General features: G+C 39.1%; 1 protein-coding gene across 1 annotated transcript; it reads right to left on the bottom strand.

The window, feature by feature from the left end:
* Window positions 1-11,149: 11,149 nt before the first annotated feature.
* Window positions 11,150-13,099, bottom strand: LOC104097562 (transcription factor PRE5-like). Its single transcript, XM_009604145.4, has 2 exons — window positions 12,813-13,099; window positions 11,150-11,514 (listed from the first exon to the last, which is right to left on the bottom strand). Exons 1-2 carry the CDS (start codon window positions 12,939-12,941, stop codon window positions 11,362-11,364), a joined length of 282 nt encoding a protein of 93 aa, XP_009602440.1. The 5' UTR covers window positions 12,942-13,099; the 3' UTR covers window positions 11,150-11,361.
* Window positions 13,100-15,482: the final 2,383 nt, after the last annotated feature.

The raw sequence follows: 15,482 nt of genomic DNA, 5'->3' as shown, positions 1-15,482 counted from the left end.
ACGTTCCTAAATGGTTGCCCGATCAATTATTTGAATAGGAAAATCTAGTAATTTCAAGATGGATCAGATGTGCCAATTACCATCTATATATATATTAATTGCCTCTACAGTATAGAGGCATCAGTTTTCAACACACGACAGTGATATGACACAGGTTTCTGGATTTGCTGTCGTCTCCTCGATCTCCATAGATGAATCTTAATTCGTCAATGGGGACTCATCCTTTTCACAATCCCTGCATAATGTTTTTATTTGAATGAGACATTATCAAGACACAAAGACACCCTTTTGATGAAACACAAAGCCGATGTCCCTTTCTCTTCTCCTTGAAAATGCACCACAACTATGGCTTTGCTTTCTCCAGCCTAGCTAACATTATTCCCCCTTTATTTACATCCTCATTTTGAACGGCTTGCTTAAGTCATATAGATCGTTAGTTTAAAGAAATTTTTACACTATCATGTCATCCAAAGAATATCTATGGTAAAACTTCTCAAAATATGAAATTTAAAATTTAAAAAATAAGATAAGTTACATGCTACTTACAATACGTACTATAGGTAAAAATGACATAAAGTACAGTGACGATATATATAACTTAACTCTTTTCAATGATGAAAGAGCTTAGTGTGAACGCTGATGTGATCTCCTTACGAAGTCTTCGTTGTCTATAATTACTAGTATATACGGTCAAAATCGAGCTCGTGGTGTATCCTAGCCTCCGACGTGGTAAGCGAGGCTCGAGATATGATAATAAAGGACTGAAAATCGATCCCAAGTCCCACCGGGCTAGAACCCGGAGACAAGGATGCATGCCTTCGAGAATATCGAGGCCATAATCCCGGAATTGATCCTAGCCTCAAACGACTTTGAAGAAACATTGTCAGCATAGCCAACAGAACACTAAAATATCCGTGACCGGCCGGATATTACGACGGAAATCTCGGCACGTACCGATAAAGAATCGACAATTAGTAAATTAAAAGATTTTTTATCTTTTATAGAATTGTACCTAAAGTATGACTCATCTACTATATAAAGGGGGTCTTATAATTTGTAAAATACATTGTAACACGTATTTCAAGGTAATATATTATTATTATTATTTTGTTATTAGTTCTTCTACTTTCGTTCGCTAGTGCTTGTTGTTACGAGCCCAGATCGAGGGCAAATATTTCACTAAGGCTTAAATCGTCTTCCTCGTGAGGTTTGAGCTTACTTCATCCTTATTTATTTAATTTATCTATATTTACTGCTTTGTGTCAGATAAATCCGTGTATCCTTAAAATCACTTATAAATTTAATTGTTATCCGATTTTGAGGGTAAACAGTTTGGCGCCCACCGTGGGGCTGAGGATAATAGTGGCTATTTGATACAAATTTCTATAACACACATTACTTTATACTTGTTCTTTGGAGTGTCTCTAATTTCAGGTTAAAGCTCAAAATGTCAAACTCCCACACAACACCTCTACATGTTGACGATAAGTCCGGTCATCATGTCAAAAATAACAACATAGTGCACAGTGGCAAGGTACCACCTATTGATCCCATTGGAATTCCGGTCGTTGACCTGATTGACGCCAACTCGCATGTGGCCATCAATGCAAATCTGCCTACCGACCCCGAGAATAGCGTTTGTGGTGAAGCCCGATCAGCAACCCGAAATACACAAGACATTGGAGGGGACGGGATCAATTTATGAGTGATCTTCGAAATGTTACAGACTCAACAGGCAGCGATAGCCCAGTTACAGAACCAAAACCGTGTGCTGAGCATAATTGAACCCCATCCACCTCGGGAAGTCACCCGCATAAACGAACCGGTCGCAGAGAGGCTGAATGAAAATGAATCGAGGATCAACCCTGAGATCATAAAGATGCTTGACGAACTAACAAAGCGGGTAGAATCATGAGAGAAGAAAATTGAAGCTAATGACAAAAAGGTGAAAACCTACAATTCCAGGGTCGACCAAATCCCAGGAGCACCGCCGATATTAAAAGGCCTGGATTCCAAGAAGTTCGTTCAAAAACATTTTCCTCCGAGCGCGGCTCCAAAGCTGATCCCTAAGAAGTTTCGCATGCCCGAGATTCCTAAATACACCAGAACGAACTACCTAAATGAGCATGTGACCTCCTATACATGTGCCATCAAAGGGAATGACTTGGAGGGTGATGAGATCGAGTATGTCTTGTTGAAAAGGTTCGGGGAGACCCTGTCAAAATGAGCTATGATATAGTATCATAACTTACCTCCTAATTCTATTGACTCATTTGCTATGCTTGCAGATTCTTTCGTAAAAGCACACATTGGGGCGATCAAGGTCGAGACTAGGAAGTCAGACCTTTTCAAAGTAAAACAGAAGGATAATGAGATGCTCAGAGATGTCGTGTCCCGGTTTCAAATGGAACGGATGGACTTGTCGTTGGTTGCTGATGATTGAACCGTTCAGTCTTTCACCCAAGGACTCAACATTCGAAGCTCGTCGGATTCACAATAGTTGAAATAAAACTTGGTAGAATATCCGGTTGTCACTTGAGCCGATGTCTATAACTGGCATCAATCGAAAATCAGGGTCGAAGATGATCAGCTTAGGGCTCCTTCCGGGTCTGTGTATCCCGTCAGAACCATCGACAGAGTCAAGAGAGACATCGATCGTGAACCGATATCAAACAAGGATCAGTATCAGCCATACAATGGAGACCGAAGAAGCAGTGGGTCCGGGCGGAACTCTATGAGAAATGACCGAGGTCAAAACAACTGGGGACTCATGAGCAAAACCATCTTTGACAGGCCCTTCGGGCCTAAAGAAGCGGCAAGATTATCAGAGTACAACTTCAACATCGATGTCACCGCTATCATATCTGCCATCGGACGCATCAAAGATACCAAATGGCCTCGACCTCTAAAGTCTAATCCAGCCCAATGGTATCCTAACCAAATGGGTAAATATCACGATACGCATGACCACAGAATAGAAGACTGCCGACAATTAAGAGAGGAGGTGGCCCGGGTGTTCAGCAACGGACATCTCCGAGAGTTCCTGAGTGATCGGACCAAGAACCACTTCAGGAACATGGATTCTAATAAATAGACCGAGCAGGAGGAACCTCAGCACATCATTAACGTGATCATCGTTAGGGTCGACATTCCCTAGGGGCCTATGCTGAAGTGCACCAAAGTATCCATAACAAGGGAAAAATGGACTCGGGATAACGTACCAGAAGGAACCTTGTCTTTTAATGACGAAGACGTTGAGGGGATCGTGCAGCCCCACAATGATGCACTGATAATATCGGTACTCATTAATAAATCTCGAGTTAGGCGCGTATTAATTGATCTAAGTAGCTCAGCCAACATCATCACATCGAGGGTCATGAAACAACACGGCCTGCAAGATCAGATCGTACATGCAGTCCGAGTCCTGAACGGGTTCAATATGGCATGTGAGACCACTAAAGGGGAGATAACATTACCGGTGAACGCCACCAGAACCATTAAGGAAGCCAAGTTCTATGTAATCGAAGGAGATATGAGATACAATGCTTTGTTTGGGAGGCCATGGATTCACAATATGAGAGCAGTACCCTCAACATTGCACCAGGTGCTGAAATTCCCAACACCCGGAGAAATTAAAACAGTTTATGGGGAACAACCGGCCGCCAAGGAAATGTTCGTAGTCGATGAGGTGATCCCTGCATCCACACTCTCGATATCGAAGAGTCTGAATATGATGGCCAAAGACGAGGCCAAATAACAATTACCAGTGCCATCCTCGACAGAACCGGAGAAACAAGGGGTAGACGATGATGATGACTATGGAGTTCCCAGATCTTTCATAGCCCCGATACTGACGCTACCAAATCAATTGTCGAGGAACTGGAGCAAGTCGTACTAATCAAATACTTTCCTGATCGAAAGGTATACCTGGGCAAGGGGTTAAGCCCCGAGCTCAGGAAAAGACTCATTAAATTTCTTATAGCTAACGAAGATTTTTTCGCTTGGTCCCACCTTGATATGAAAGGTATCCCGCCGTAAATAACCACTCACAAGCTAAGCCTGGACCCGAAGTTCCACTCGGTCAAGCAGAAGAGGAGACCCCAGTCCGAGGTCAAACATTCTTTCATCAAGGATGAGGTATCTAAACTCTTTAAAATAGGGTCCATTCGGGAGGTAAAACACCCGGATTGGTTAGCAAATGTAGTGGTAGTCCCTAAAAAGGGAATAAATTAAGAATGTGTGTAGACTATAAAGACTTGAATAAGGCATGTCCCAAAGACTCCTTCCCTCTGCCCAACATCGATCGCATGATCGATGCAACGGCCGGCCACGAGATCCTCAGTTTTCTCAACGCCTATTTCTATACAACCAAATACGGATGAACCCCGACGATCAGTAACAAACCTCCTTCATCACTAAGTACGACACTTACTGCTATAACGTGATGCCATTCGGACTAAAAAATGTCGGCGCCACTTACCAAAGCCTAGTAAACCGGATGTTCGAGGAACAAATAGGAAAATTAATTGAGGTTTACATTGGCGATATGTTGGTTTAGTCCCTGCGAGCAGAGGACCATTTGAAAAATTTAGAGGAAACCTTCAGCATATTGAAGAAATACAATATGAAGCTAAATTCGGAGAAGTGTGCATTTAGAGTCGGATCCTGTAAATTCCTCAGATTCAAATCTCAATTTATATTGTTTATGACTGACTATTTATATTTTTTCTAAGTGGGTGGAAACCCAGACATATGAGAAGGTCAGGGAGAAGGAAGTCATCGATTTCAGTTAGGACCACATCATATGCCAGTTCGGAATACCGTCCGTGATCGTGTGCAACAATGGGAAACAGTTCATTGGCAGCAAAGTAAGCAAGTTTCTCGAGGACCATAAGATCAAAAGGATCCTATCAACACCCTACCACCCTAGTGGGAATGGATAGGCAGAGTCCACTAACAAAACCATACTCCAAAACCTCAAAAAGAGGTTGACCAACGCCAAGGGAAAATGGAAAAAAATCTTGCCCAAAGTCCTGTGGGCATACCGTACGACCTTGAAGTCCAGCACCGGAGCCACACCTATTCTCGCTGATTTACGGTACCAAAGCTCTAATACCGGTCAAAGTCGGAGAACCGAGTTTCAGGTTTTGATATACAACCAAAGAATCAAACGATGAAGCCATGAATACGAACCTGGATCTGATAGATGAAAGGCGCGAAGCCGCCCTTGTTCGGTTGGCCACCCAAAAATAGCGGATCGAGAGGTATTACAATCGAATAGCCAACCTTCAATATTTCAATGTCGGGGACTTAATGTTAAGGAAGGTCACGCTAAGCACCTAAAACCCAAATAAAAGGAAGTTGGGGCCGAACTGGGAAGGTCCATGTCAAATTATCGATATCGCTGGAAAGGGATCATACAAGCTCGGAACAATGAACGACGAGCAACACCGAACAACTGGAACATAACTCATTTGAAGCGATATTACTTCTAAGGTACGACCCCATTCATTCTTTTTACTTATTTGCATTTTGAACTAACACTTGAAGGCAGCCGTAAAAGAACGACACAATTTTTAGGCCTAAAAGCACGCATTGCACTCTTTTTCCCTTGAATCGATTTTGTCCCAAATGGGTTTTCTAGTAAGGTTTTTAATGAGGTAATATTAAATCGTTCTAAATTAGAATTGAAGGTCGGCTATGACCCGATGTCTAAGATCACGACAGCAGTATTTGAGGCTTCTCTATGATCGGCCTCAAACACTGGTATCACCCTCGGATAATGACTTTAACAAGGAAAGAAACTTTGTGATCTAATAGTCTTGGCTCGATCAATAGGATTTATTGTAAGGGCCAAACAGTCAAATGAACCGTGCCCAAATAGATTGCTCAAGCCCTGACATAAAGTTTATACACATGTGTGATCGTATATATTATGCACAGAAATAAAAAGAAGTTTCTACCTTGCGGATAAATATCTTGTCCCCTAAAAAAATCCTCTTAAGGAATTTCCAACTTTCGATCCCCTAAAGATATCGATCCCAAGGGCCACCTTTATCTGGGTTCAAAGGAGAGCTCTCACTTGGGGAATGTCGTCCAAAGACAAACTCGGATGGCCCGGGATATCAAAGCCCGGGGGCACAAGACCTACTAGGCAGCGCCCGAACCTTAAAGGCTACGGCAATCCCCATTTGGGGACTGTTATCTTGGGCAAGCCCGGATAACTTGGGGTAACAAGCCCACTGAAAACACCGAATTTAAAAGGCTACGGCCATACTAAAATGGCTCAGAGACGTCCGAAACCCGTAATAAAAAACAAGGCCTTCAGAATTTCTAAACCAGTTCAAAAGGCTATCCTCGGAAAAATTATCGTCTAAAACGTTCTAAGTATTTTGGGGAAATCTTCCGGTCATACCGAGCCCCCACGAATCGTAAACAAAATAATATCAAAAGAAAGGCATGTTCGAACCTCCGAACAAGACCTAATTATTACATGCTAAGGCATTTCAATATCTTTGCAGTCATAAAGAACAAAGCAAAAAGAAACGAGCTAAAAAACTGTCGAAGGGAAAAAAAGATATAAAGGCCAAACAGCCTTGACAAAAAAGGTACAAAAGTGCAAAATACAAAAACAAAGAAAAATATACAAAGTACTTAAACTGTTTGGTCTCCATCGGAGCCTGCCTCGTCACAAGGACCATCAGAGTCTTCTCCGTCCTCGGATCTGCCCGATCCCTAGGAGTCTTCTTCATCCTCGAGGAATTCCAACTTCTTGGCCTCGACCTCGAACCCCTTAGCGGTCGTGATCTTGGCTGACACATCAAAACCCCAAGCATGAACCTCCTCGAGGGCCTCCCTTCGGGACTGCCACTTCGTATATTCGACCATGTCCCTTAAGCAGTCCTGGGCTGCCTCGACGTCGGCCTTATACTGGGCCACCATCTCGTCGGCATCAGTTTTGGTCACTTCAACTACCGACTTGGCCATTTTGAGCTCATTGGCTAGGGTTTCTCGATTGGAGACGACCGAGCTTAGCTAAGACTGGAGCTCCTCAATTTTTTGGGCCTGCACCTCGGCCTTTTCCTTTGTCTCACAAAGCTGGACCTCTGCCGAGGTCAACTGCGCCCGGGCAGTCTCTTTTTCCAAGGCCAGGTGGTCCATTCTGCTTCTCCATTCTTCGACCTCGACTGCATCCATCTCGGCTCGGAGTTGGTCGATCCGATCGATTTTCTGTTGGACCTGCGAGTTCCAACCATTAGTCACCGTGTTTAGCTCATCGTCACTAACTTCAAATATTTTTACATGCTCAACCAGGTCGGCGTGTTCCTTCCGAGCTGCCTCTAACTCAGCTCGAAAGCTCTTAGCCTCTCCTTCACGTTGCTCGTTGAGGAGTTTGTAGGTGTCTCTCTTCTCAGTGAGCCCTCGGACTTCGGCTTCAAGCTGGTTCAGCTCGTCCCAATACCGAAGGAAAGTTTCATGATGAAGCACTGAGGCCTACAAATACAAAGAAAAATGTTAGGATTATCTATGGATTAGTTTGAGTACAAAAGGAGAAATTGAGGTCATCAAGAGATATCTGAAGTTACCCGGTTTAGTGCCTGTTGTGATTCGTTGAACAGGCAGGGTGCATCTACCTCGTTCATCTTGGCTTGGTCTTCCTCGGTCACCAGGCACTGAAGGTAACTTGCCACCCCTATGATGGCAGAGAGGACCTGGGCATCCTCCGGAACAGAGATGATGATGAATCGCTTCCGGTCAAGATCCACACTCGGAGCTGGGAACCGATTGATCAGTTTCGGTCTCGAGGAAGACCCACTTTCTCCCAAAGATGGACTCATCTTCGGTACATCTAAGTCACCCAATCCAATGACGTCCTCTGTGGAGATGGAATCCACACCATCAAAAAAGCTACAGCAGGGGTTGTCCGCTCCACGGGCCCCCTCGTTGGGATGCTCTTTCATCGTTTGGGCCTCGTTATACATGGACTCAGTAAACGAGGGTAATTCGGCGATGTCTATCACACCGAGTCCTTCCTTCGGGGCACTACCCGCATCCCGGGAAGCCTCGGCCCCAGCCTCATCATCGACCTTCTTAGCTTGAGGTAGGTTGGTCTCGAGGTTCTTTGGTTCGGAGGCCCCTTGCCCTTCGAGCTGCGACGGCACACAGGCCATCAGGACAAAGGCTTATTCTTCTTCTTCTTCTTCTTTGTCTCTCAGCTGGTAGAGCGAATCTGGAGGTGGTGCTCGGGCACTGGTGCTGTCTTTTGGCTTGCGCACCAGCCTTCTTCTTATTTTCTTTTTCTCCGAACTCGGGGAACTCGGAGCCCTCTTTATTTTCTTCTCTTCAGCCTGTCTCGGAGTAGGGGACTCGGTAGGTAAGTCCTCGCTACTGGCTGGAGGCTTCAGTTCGGAATCCTTGGATAAACCTGAAAAAGAAGTAAAGGGAGTGAGGACTTAATGATAAAAGAGGAATCCAAATATTGCCTACTCAGAAAAGGAGTCTCACCATGGGAACGGGCCTCCAAACGGCCTTTCGAGAGCTTACGTCATGAGCGCTCGGAGTAGGGCATATGTGATACGATACCCTCAACCCACTCCTTGAGTCGAGGGACAATATTCGGGACCCGAGCGATGGCTGCACCACCACAAAACACCGATAAGAAAGAAGGAAATAAGTATAAAATCGACTTTCAAAAATAAAATTGTACTTACGTGATGTATTCCACTTCTCGGGGAATAACATGCGCTCAGCTGGGATCATGTCCGAAGTCCTCACTCAGACATAACGGCCTTGCTATCCCCGATCCTGGTCTTCATCAATACTCGAGAACGGGGCTTTGCTGGCCCCCGCGCACGAGCTTTATCAGTCCCTCCCAGAAGATTCGGGGACTGTACAAGCGTAGAAGATGATCGATGGTGAACGAGCACCAATCGATTCTGCTCACAAAGAATCGGAGGAGGATCACGATCCTCGAGAGTGAAGGATGAATCTGACCGAGGCATACCTCGTACCTCTTATAGAAATCTATGATGACCGGGTCCATCGGCCCAATTGTAGTCTTTTCAGAACGTAGGAAGGACTTTTTCACTGATCTAGCAAATGTATCTCGAGACCTCCTCACACCGGCCTTGTACGGAGGAAGGTTTTTCAACCTTGAAATTGGCGTTGATCGAGCATCCTCCGAGGATGAGTATTTTCAAAGGGGGTTCCGGTACTGGTTCATCAACGGCAGTACACAAAACAGTCTCCTCGGCCTCAGTAGCCGGCCGTGAAGTAGAAGGGGTTTCTTTCTGGGGAACGGTTTTGAAAGTCTTTGCCATTTCTTTAAAAAATGGAGGAAATTGAAGAAAGAAAGGAAGTTGAAGGATTGTACTTGTTGGCTTGAGATAAAGATAAACAAGAGTTCTTGTAAAGGATCTGAGATAACCGAAGTGAAACTGCTAGAAAGTATTGAAATCTTAAGGGTACGAGGGTAGAAGGTTTGGATGTAAAGTTAAAATAAACAAAGAAAGAGGCATTTATAGTATTTCAGCGACGATTCGCATCCAGGAATGGCCGACTGACGGTTGACATGCATTTAATGCCATAAAAACTTGACTGACGAGACGTTTCAGTTATTTTGTCGTTTCTGTCACTGTGTATCGAAGTAAGAATTGGAAGCTCATGTCGTTTCTCGTCGTCTACTCTCCGAAAAATGAGAGGACTATCTGTATACGGTCTAAATTGAGCTCGTGGTGCATCCTAGCCTCCGACATGGTAAGCCAGGCTCGAAACATGACAATAAAGGACTGAAAATCAACCCCCCAAGTCCCACCGGACTAGAACCCGAAGACAAGACGTATGTCTTCAAGAATATCGAGGCCATGATCCCGGAATCGGTTCTAGCCTCAAACGACTTTAAAGAAACATTGTCAGCATAGCCAACGGAAGACCGAAATATCCGTGACTGGATATAACGGCGAGAATCTCGGCACGTATCGATAAAGAACCGGCAATTAGTAAATCAAAATATTTTTTATCATTTATAAAATTGTACTTAAAGTAGCACTCCTCTACTATATAAAGGGGGTCTGATAATTCATAAAGTATATTGTAACCCGCATTCCAAGACAATATATCACTATTATTTTTTATTATTAGTTTTCCTGCTTTCGCTCGTCAGTGCTTGTTGTTACGAGCCTAGATCGAGGACAAATATTTCACTAAGGCTTAAATCGTCTTCCTCGTGTGGTTTGAGCTTACTTCATCCTTATTTATTTAATTTGTCTTTATTTAATGCTTTGTGTCAAATAAATTCGCGTATTCTTAAAACTACTTACAAATTTAATTGTTATCCGATTTTGAGGGTAAACAACTAGAATGTTCATTACTGTATTAGATTCTCTCTCTCTCTCTCTCTCTCTCTCTATATATATATATATATATATATATATATATATATATATATATATATATATATATGGGTTATTAATTAATATCCCTGTCAAAGGACATGGATGAGACATACTTCATATCATGAGAATAGTAAATTAGAAAGCATATTTCGAATGGTCTGAAAATTCCGATCTTAGGCTTGATAGAATGGCATTGTAAAATACTGGTAGCTAGCCAGTTTTTAACTCGGTCTAAGCAACACCCAAAATTGAAGTAGATCTGATGAGAATTTCATTTAGATTTAAACTGATATAGTCCTAAATAAAAAATATATATTAGGTATTAAAATTAGGAAAGTAACATTAATGAAACGGGGAATCGCATCATCAGAGACGAAATAAGAAGACCAACTGGAAGTGTACAACAATGTATTCTATATAAATAAAAATGACAGTCATACACATATGTTATTCATCTCCCATCCCCTTGTTCTTCTTTCTTTAATTTAGTCTTCGTACTACGAAGTTATGTAAATGTATTCATTTTTCTGTTTCTTTCCAGTGGTCAATTCTCAATAGAGCGCTTTTCAGGGTGATTAATTGATAACTTTCACGCTGATCAATTCTCCTTTTTGGCGTATATTTTGTTCTTCCTATTATTAAGTTTCCTTACTGTGTGGCCTGGATTGAATAAAAAATAAAGAAGTGAGAATTTTTATAGCTATTTAAGACTTAATAATTAAAAATATAAACTTAAGCACTCCAAAAGGGACCTGTCGAGCACAAGTACATCTTATTATTATTATTTAATCTAGGGAAACATCCTTACAAGCGCGTGTACATATAATAAGCAAGGGGAAGTTATAAATGCTAACTAATGAGATTGGCCTAGCTAATAGTAGTGACCAGCAAAGCCTAGAGAGGAAGAAGAAACGAAGAACTTGGTAGTAGAATACGTCTATTCAATATATGATGAACAAATTGAAGATTACATTAATAAACTACGAATGATTGCAGCTTCAGGACTGTCAGCATCAATGGTGGACAACAACTGAGAAAGTCGATCACTGAGATCATCCACCTCTTTATGCAAGCTTCTTATGTAGTTGCATGTTTCCTGAAGCACTTTAGATGCTGATGCCTGCGCAATATATCAACCAGTATATGAGAAATTAATCAGATTCTTTGACGAGAGCGCATGGTTGATAACCGCGCGTTGAGGGTCAGGTTTTTCTTACCTGGTGCGAGAGATTTATAAAAATATTTATCACGATAATACTGAAATAATACTGGGTATGTTATTGTTGTTGTTGTTGTGAGAGAATAGGCAAACATGTATGTTAGTGCACAAAATCAAACATGCCTTAATTTGTGGAACGAGGTGTTGTAGATCTTGAAAAAGGTCAAATTTTGACTTACGTGCTAAATTGGCTCTATGCCTGTGAGCATCATTCTAGTATTACGAAAACATTATTATGAACATAATAATATTTTCTTTTCAACGACAAACTTTTACTCTTTTCAGATGTAGTCCTTAAAAAGCGAAAGAAACCATGCTATTTTAATCACTTGATAATAGTGTACGGCGATTCGCTGTTCGACCATGCATACCAATTTTATTTTATTTTTGGGAAACCAAATTGGGATATGTAAAACTGGAACTCTTCGGAGTTCCCAATAGACGTAAGATTACGGTTTAACATAAGGCAGGTGATTATTACAAAAGGTTAAATTACACTCATATGTAAAAATTATTTATAATATTAGTATGCCTAAATTAAATCTTAATATTAGTATTGATAAATTACTAGCCGAAAATTAATGTTCCTTCAAGTATAACCAATGGTACTATAACCAAACTAGAGATCTATACGGCACTAAATGTTCTGACTCAACTTCACAAATATGTATAAATAACATTTATTTTTTTTACAAAAAATAATATGTATATAGTAATATACTCCTAAAATGGTTGTCTCGTGTACAAAGTATTCCACATTCATGCAGAGTTCGAGGAAGGGTCACACCCTTAAGGGTGTGATATAGAGAGTCTACCCTAATGCAAACATTAGTGACTACTTTCACAGCCTCAACCCATGCGTTATAGGTATTACAGAGACAACTTTATCGTTGTTCCAAAATTTTTTTTGAAAGGAAAATAAACTCCTATCATCAGATGAAAATAAACAAAGTAACATCAGTTTGAGAGCATAAGTAATTGGCCGACTATCATACAAGTTGAATTAGGATAGTAGGTCAACAACACCGACATAAAACCTTGTGTACGACACTGCATATAAAGAACTCCGACGTCTCTATACATACAACTTTGTATACAAGAATTTTATACGCAAATATTCAAATGAACTGCATATTTATGACAATTGACATGGAAGGAAGACATAATTAAACATCAAAGAAAATGTAAGAAATGATAACCTTGTTGGTGCGACGAGTGGGAATTTCAGGAAGAAGTTGCTGCAACTTGGACATCAGTTCAATGATCTGATCATCTGAAATCCTTGACGTCCCCTCCTCTGATGATTGCCTCGACCTTCTCCCTGACATACTTCAACTACTAGTAATTTTTCTCCTTTTCTTTTTGGGGTACAAATTAATGGCTCAAAACTTGTTTGAATGGCAGCTTACACAATGGGAAGTGGTAGTAGTAGTAGTAGTAAAGCAGTAAAGAGGAGGGCGTACTGGTAGTTAGAAAATAGACCTGCAACGAAGAAAAGTGGTAATGATGATCAAGTTATAAAGGAGGATAAGGACCACAACGAAAGGAAATTTAGAAGGGGAGAGAGAGAGAGTGGGGGAGAGATATATAGCAGTACAAAAACATAGACAGCGATGTTGGATGTGAAGAAGACAATTGCATGGGAAAAAGCATCCCAGGAAACCTTCCTCTTAAGTCAGTGAAAGTTTTCTAGCTCATAAAACTACCACTTCCTTCTACTATACTTCTGCTAGCGGCGGAGCTAGCCCACTACACCCAATAATTTTTTTCTTAAAAAATTATTGAATTATATATAAATTATTAATTTAGAATACAGTAACTTAAAAGAATTAAAATATTAAACTCATAAGTTTCAAATTCTGACTCTTCTCTCACTTCTGTTACATATTACTACCGTATATGTTATGTTGGCTCAATTGAATTCAATATTTTTGATGTGCATGATATAAGCTTGTTTGGTCAAATGTCTTTTTCGCAAACATTGTTTTTCTAATGTTAAGGGGTTTGACCAAGTTTTTAGAAAGGAAAAATAGTACGCAATTTTTGAGAACAAAAAAAAAATAGCTTCTTCGAATTTTCAAAAGTACTTTTTGAGAAGAATATACTTAAAATATTTTTTTTAAAAGCTTGGTCAAATACTAATTACTGCTCAAAAGTACTTTCCAAATTAATAAGTCAAAGAAAATAAAACTTTTTTGAAAATCAAATGAAAAAAATACTTTTCAAAATAAGGTGATTTTAGAAGTTTGGTCAAACACCATAATAGTTTATGTTCTATATTGATTAAACTAAATTCAATATTTTAGACATGGTGTATATATACACATACAAACACACTTATAAAAGACAACTCTAACACAAAATATTGGTCGACATTTTTATAAATAAATTTCATATAAAAAATTATCTTTTGCAGTAATTATTTTTAATGGATTCAACTGAATCATGTTCGAATGAAATATAATATGTGTGCGTGTGAGAAAAACTATTAGGGTCTATTTGGAAAGCTATGTGTAATTTACCTGGCAATGCAATTATTAGGGTAGTAATTACATACTCTAGTAATTATACGGTGTAGTAATAAGAATGGCATGTTTGTTTGTCACAATGTCATTGTAGTGTAAATCCCATTGTCATGTTTGATTAGACGAGTGTAATTACATAGTTAAATAAAAAATATCAGATTAATATGTGAATAAGTTTTACTGTATGACAAACATATGTACATAATAGATATCAAAAATTAATTAACTAAGAGGTATTTAAAATAAATATTTTCCCATAAAAATACATTATTATAAATTATTAAATAATATCATAAAAATAATCGGTATCTTACAAATAACTAATATTTTACTTAAGTTAATTAATAAAAATTTCAATTACGAATTTAATTTTTTCACCAACTCATGTAAATATAAGAAAGTTTGACGTGCACTCATAAAGTACTTTTTTATAATAAATATTTATACTAATGATTAGAAAATAAAACTAGTAAATAAAAAAACAAATCTTAATGTGTGACAAATACATATATATATATATATATATATATATATATATATATATATATATATATATATATATATATATAATAAATATTAGATGTTATTTATAACTGCGTATTTAAATTACATATTTAAAATAATTTAACTATCTTTCAAATAATTAATATCTTAATTTAAAATAATTTATAAAGGGTTCAATTATAATTTTTTACCATCTCATCTGAATATAATATAGAATTTATGATTTATTGTATTCTTGAGCTTAGAAGTTACTTTATTTATTAGTTATATATACTAATGAATAAAAAATAAGTCTAGTAAAATACGATTATGTTTAATAACTAAAAAAATAAAGAACAATAACAAAAGAAGCAAAATATAAGAAGTTAAAAAAATTATATGGAAGCACACCATAGGCAACAACTTGGAAGGTTGAAAAAAAGGATAAGAGAAATGGAAGAGAAGTAGTTAAAAAATAATACTACTTAATATATTAGGAAAGAAAATAATTTTTTAAAAAGTTACATTAGGTTATAATTACACAATATAATTATTGCCAATTCTTACCTTTCCCCTATGAATTGGAGAGTGCAATTGCATTCTCTTTAATTTTATCCAATTCTATACTGACCAACTGTGTAATTACATCTAATTACACACAAATATAATTATTGGGTGTCTTTTCAAATATGCTCTTAATTTTTAGAAACAAGCAAAATTAAATTTAGAACATATAATATTAAAAATATAACGTGTTTAGTGCTAAAAGTCTACAAAGTTTTAATTCATTAAATTTAAATTTTAATCTGTTTCTCAATTGAATGAGGAAGGAGGAGAAGTACTTGCGTGTTTCCAAGCTTG

The sequence above is a fragment of the Nicotiana tomentosiformis genome, chromosome 2, assembly GCF_000390325.3.
Source record: "Nicotiana tomentosiformis chromosome 2, ASM39032v3, whole genome shotgun sequence".
In the NCBI taxonomy this organism is placed as follows: Eukaryota; Viridiplantae; Streptophyta; class Magnoliopsida; order Solanales; family Solanaceae; genus Nicotiana; species Nicotiana tomentosiformis.
The sequence above is the reverse complement of the archived record's forward strand: the minus strand, read 5'-3'. Positions and strand labels throughout refer to the sequence as shown.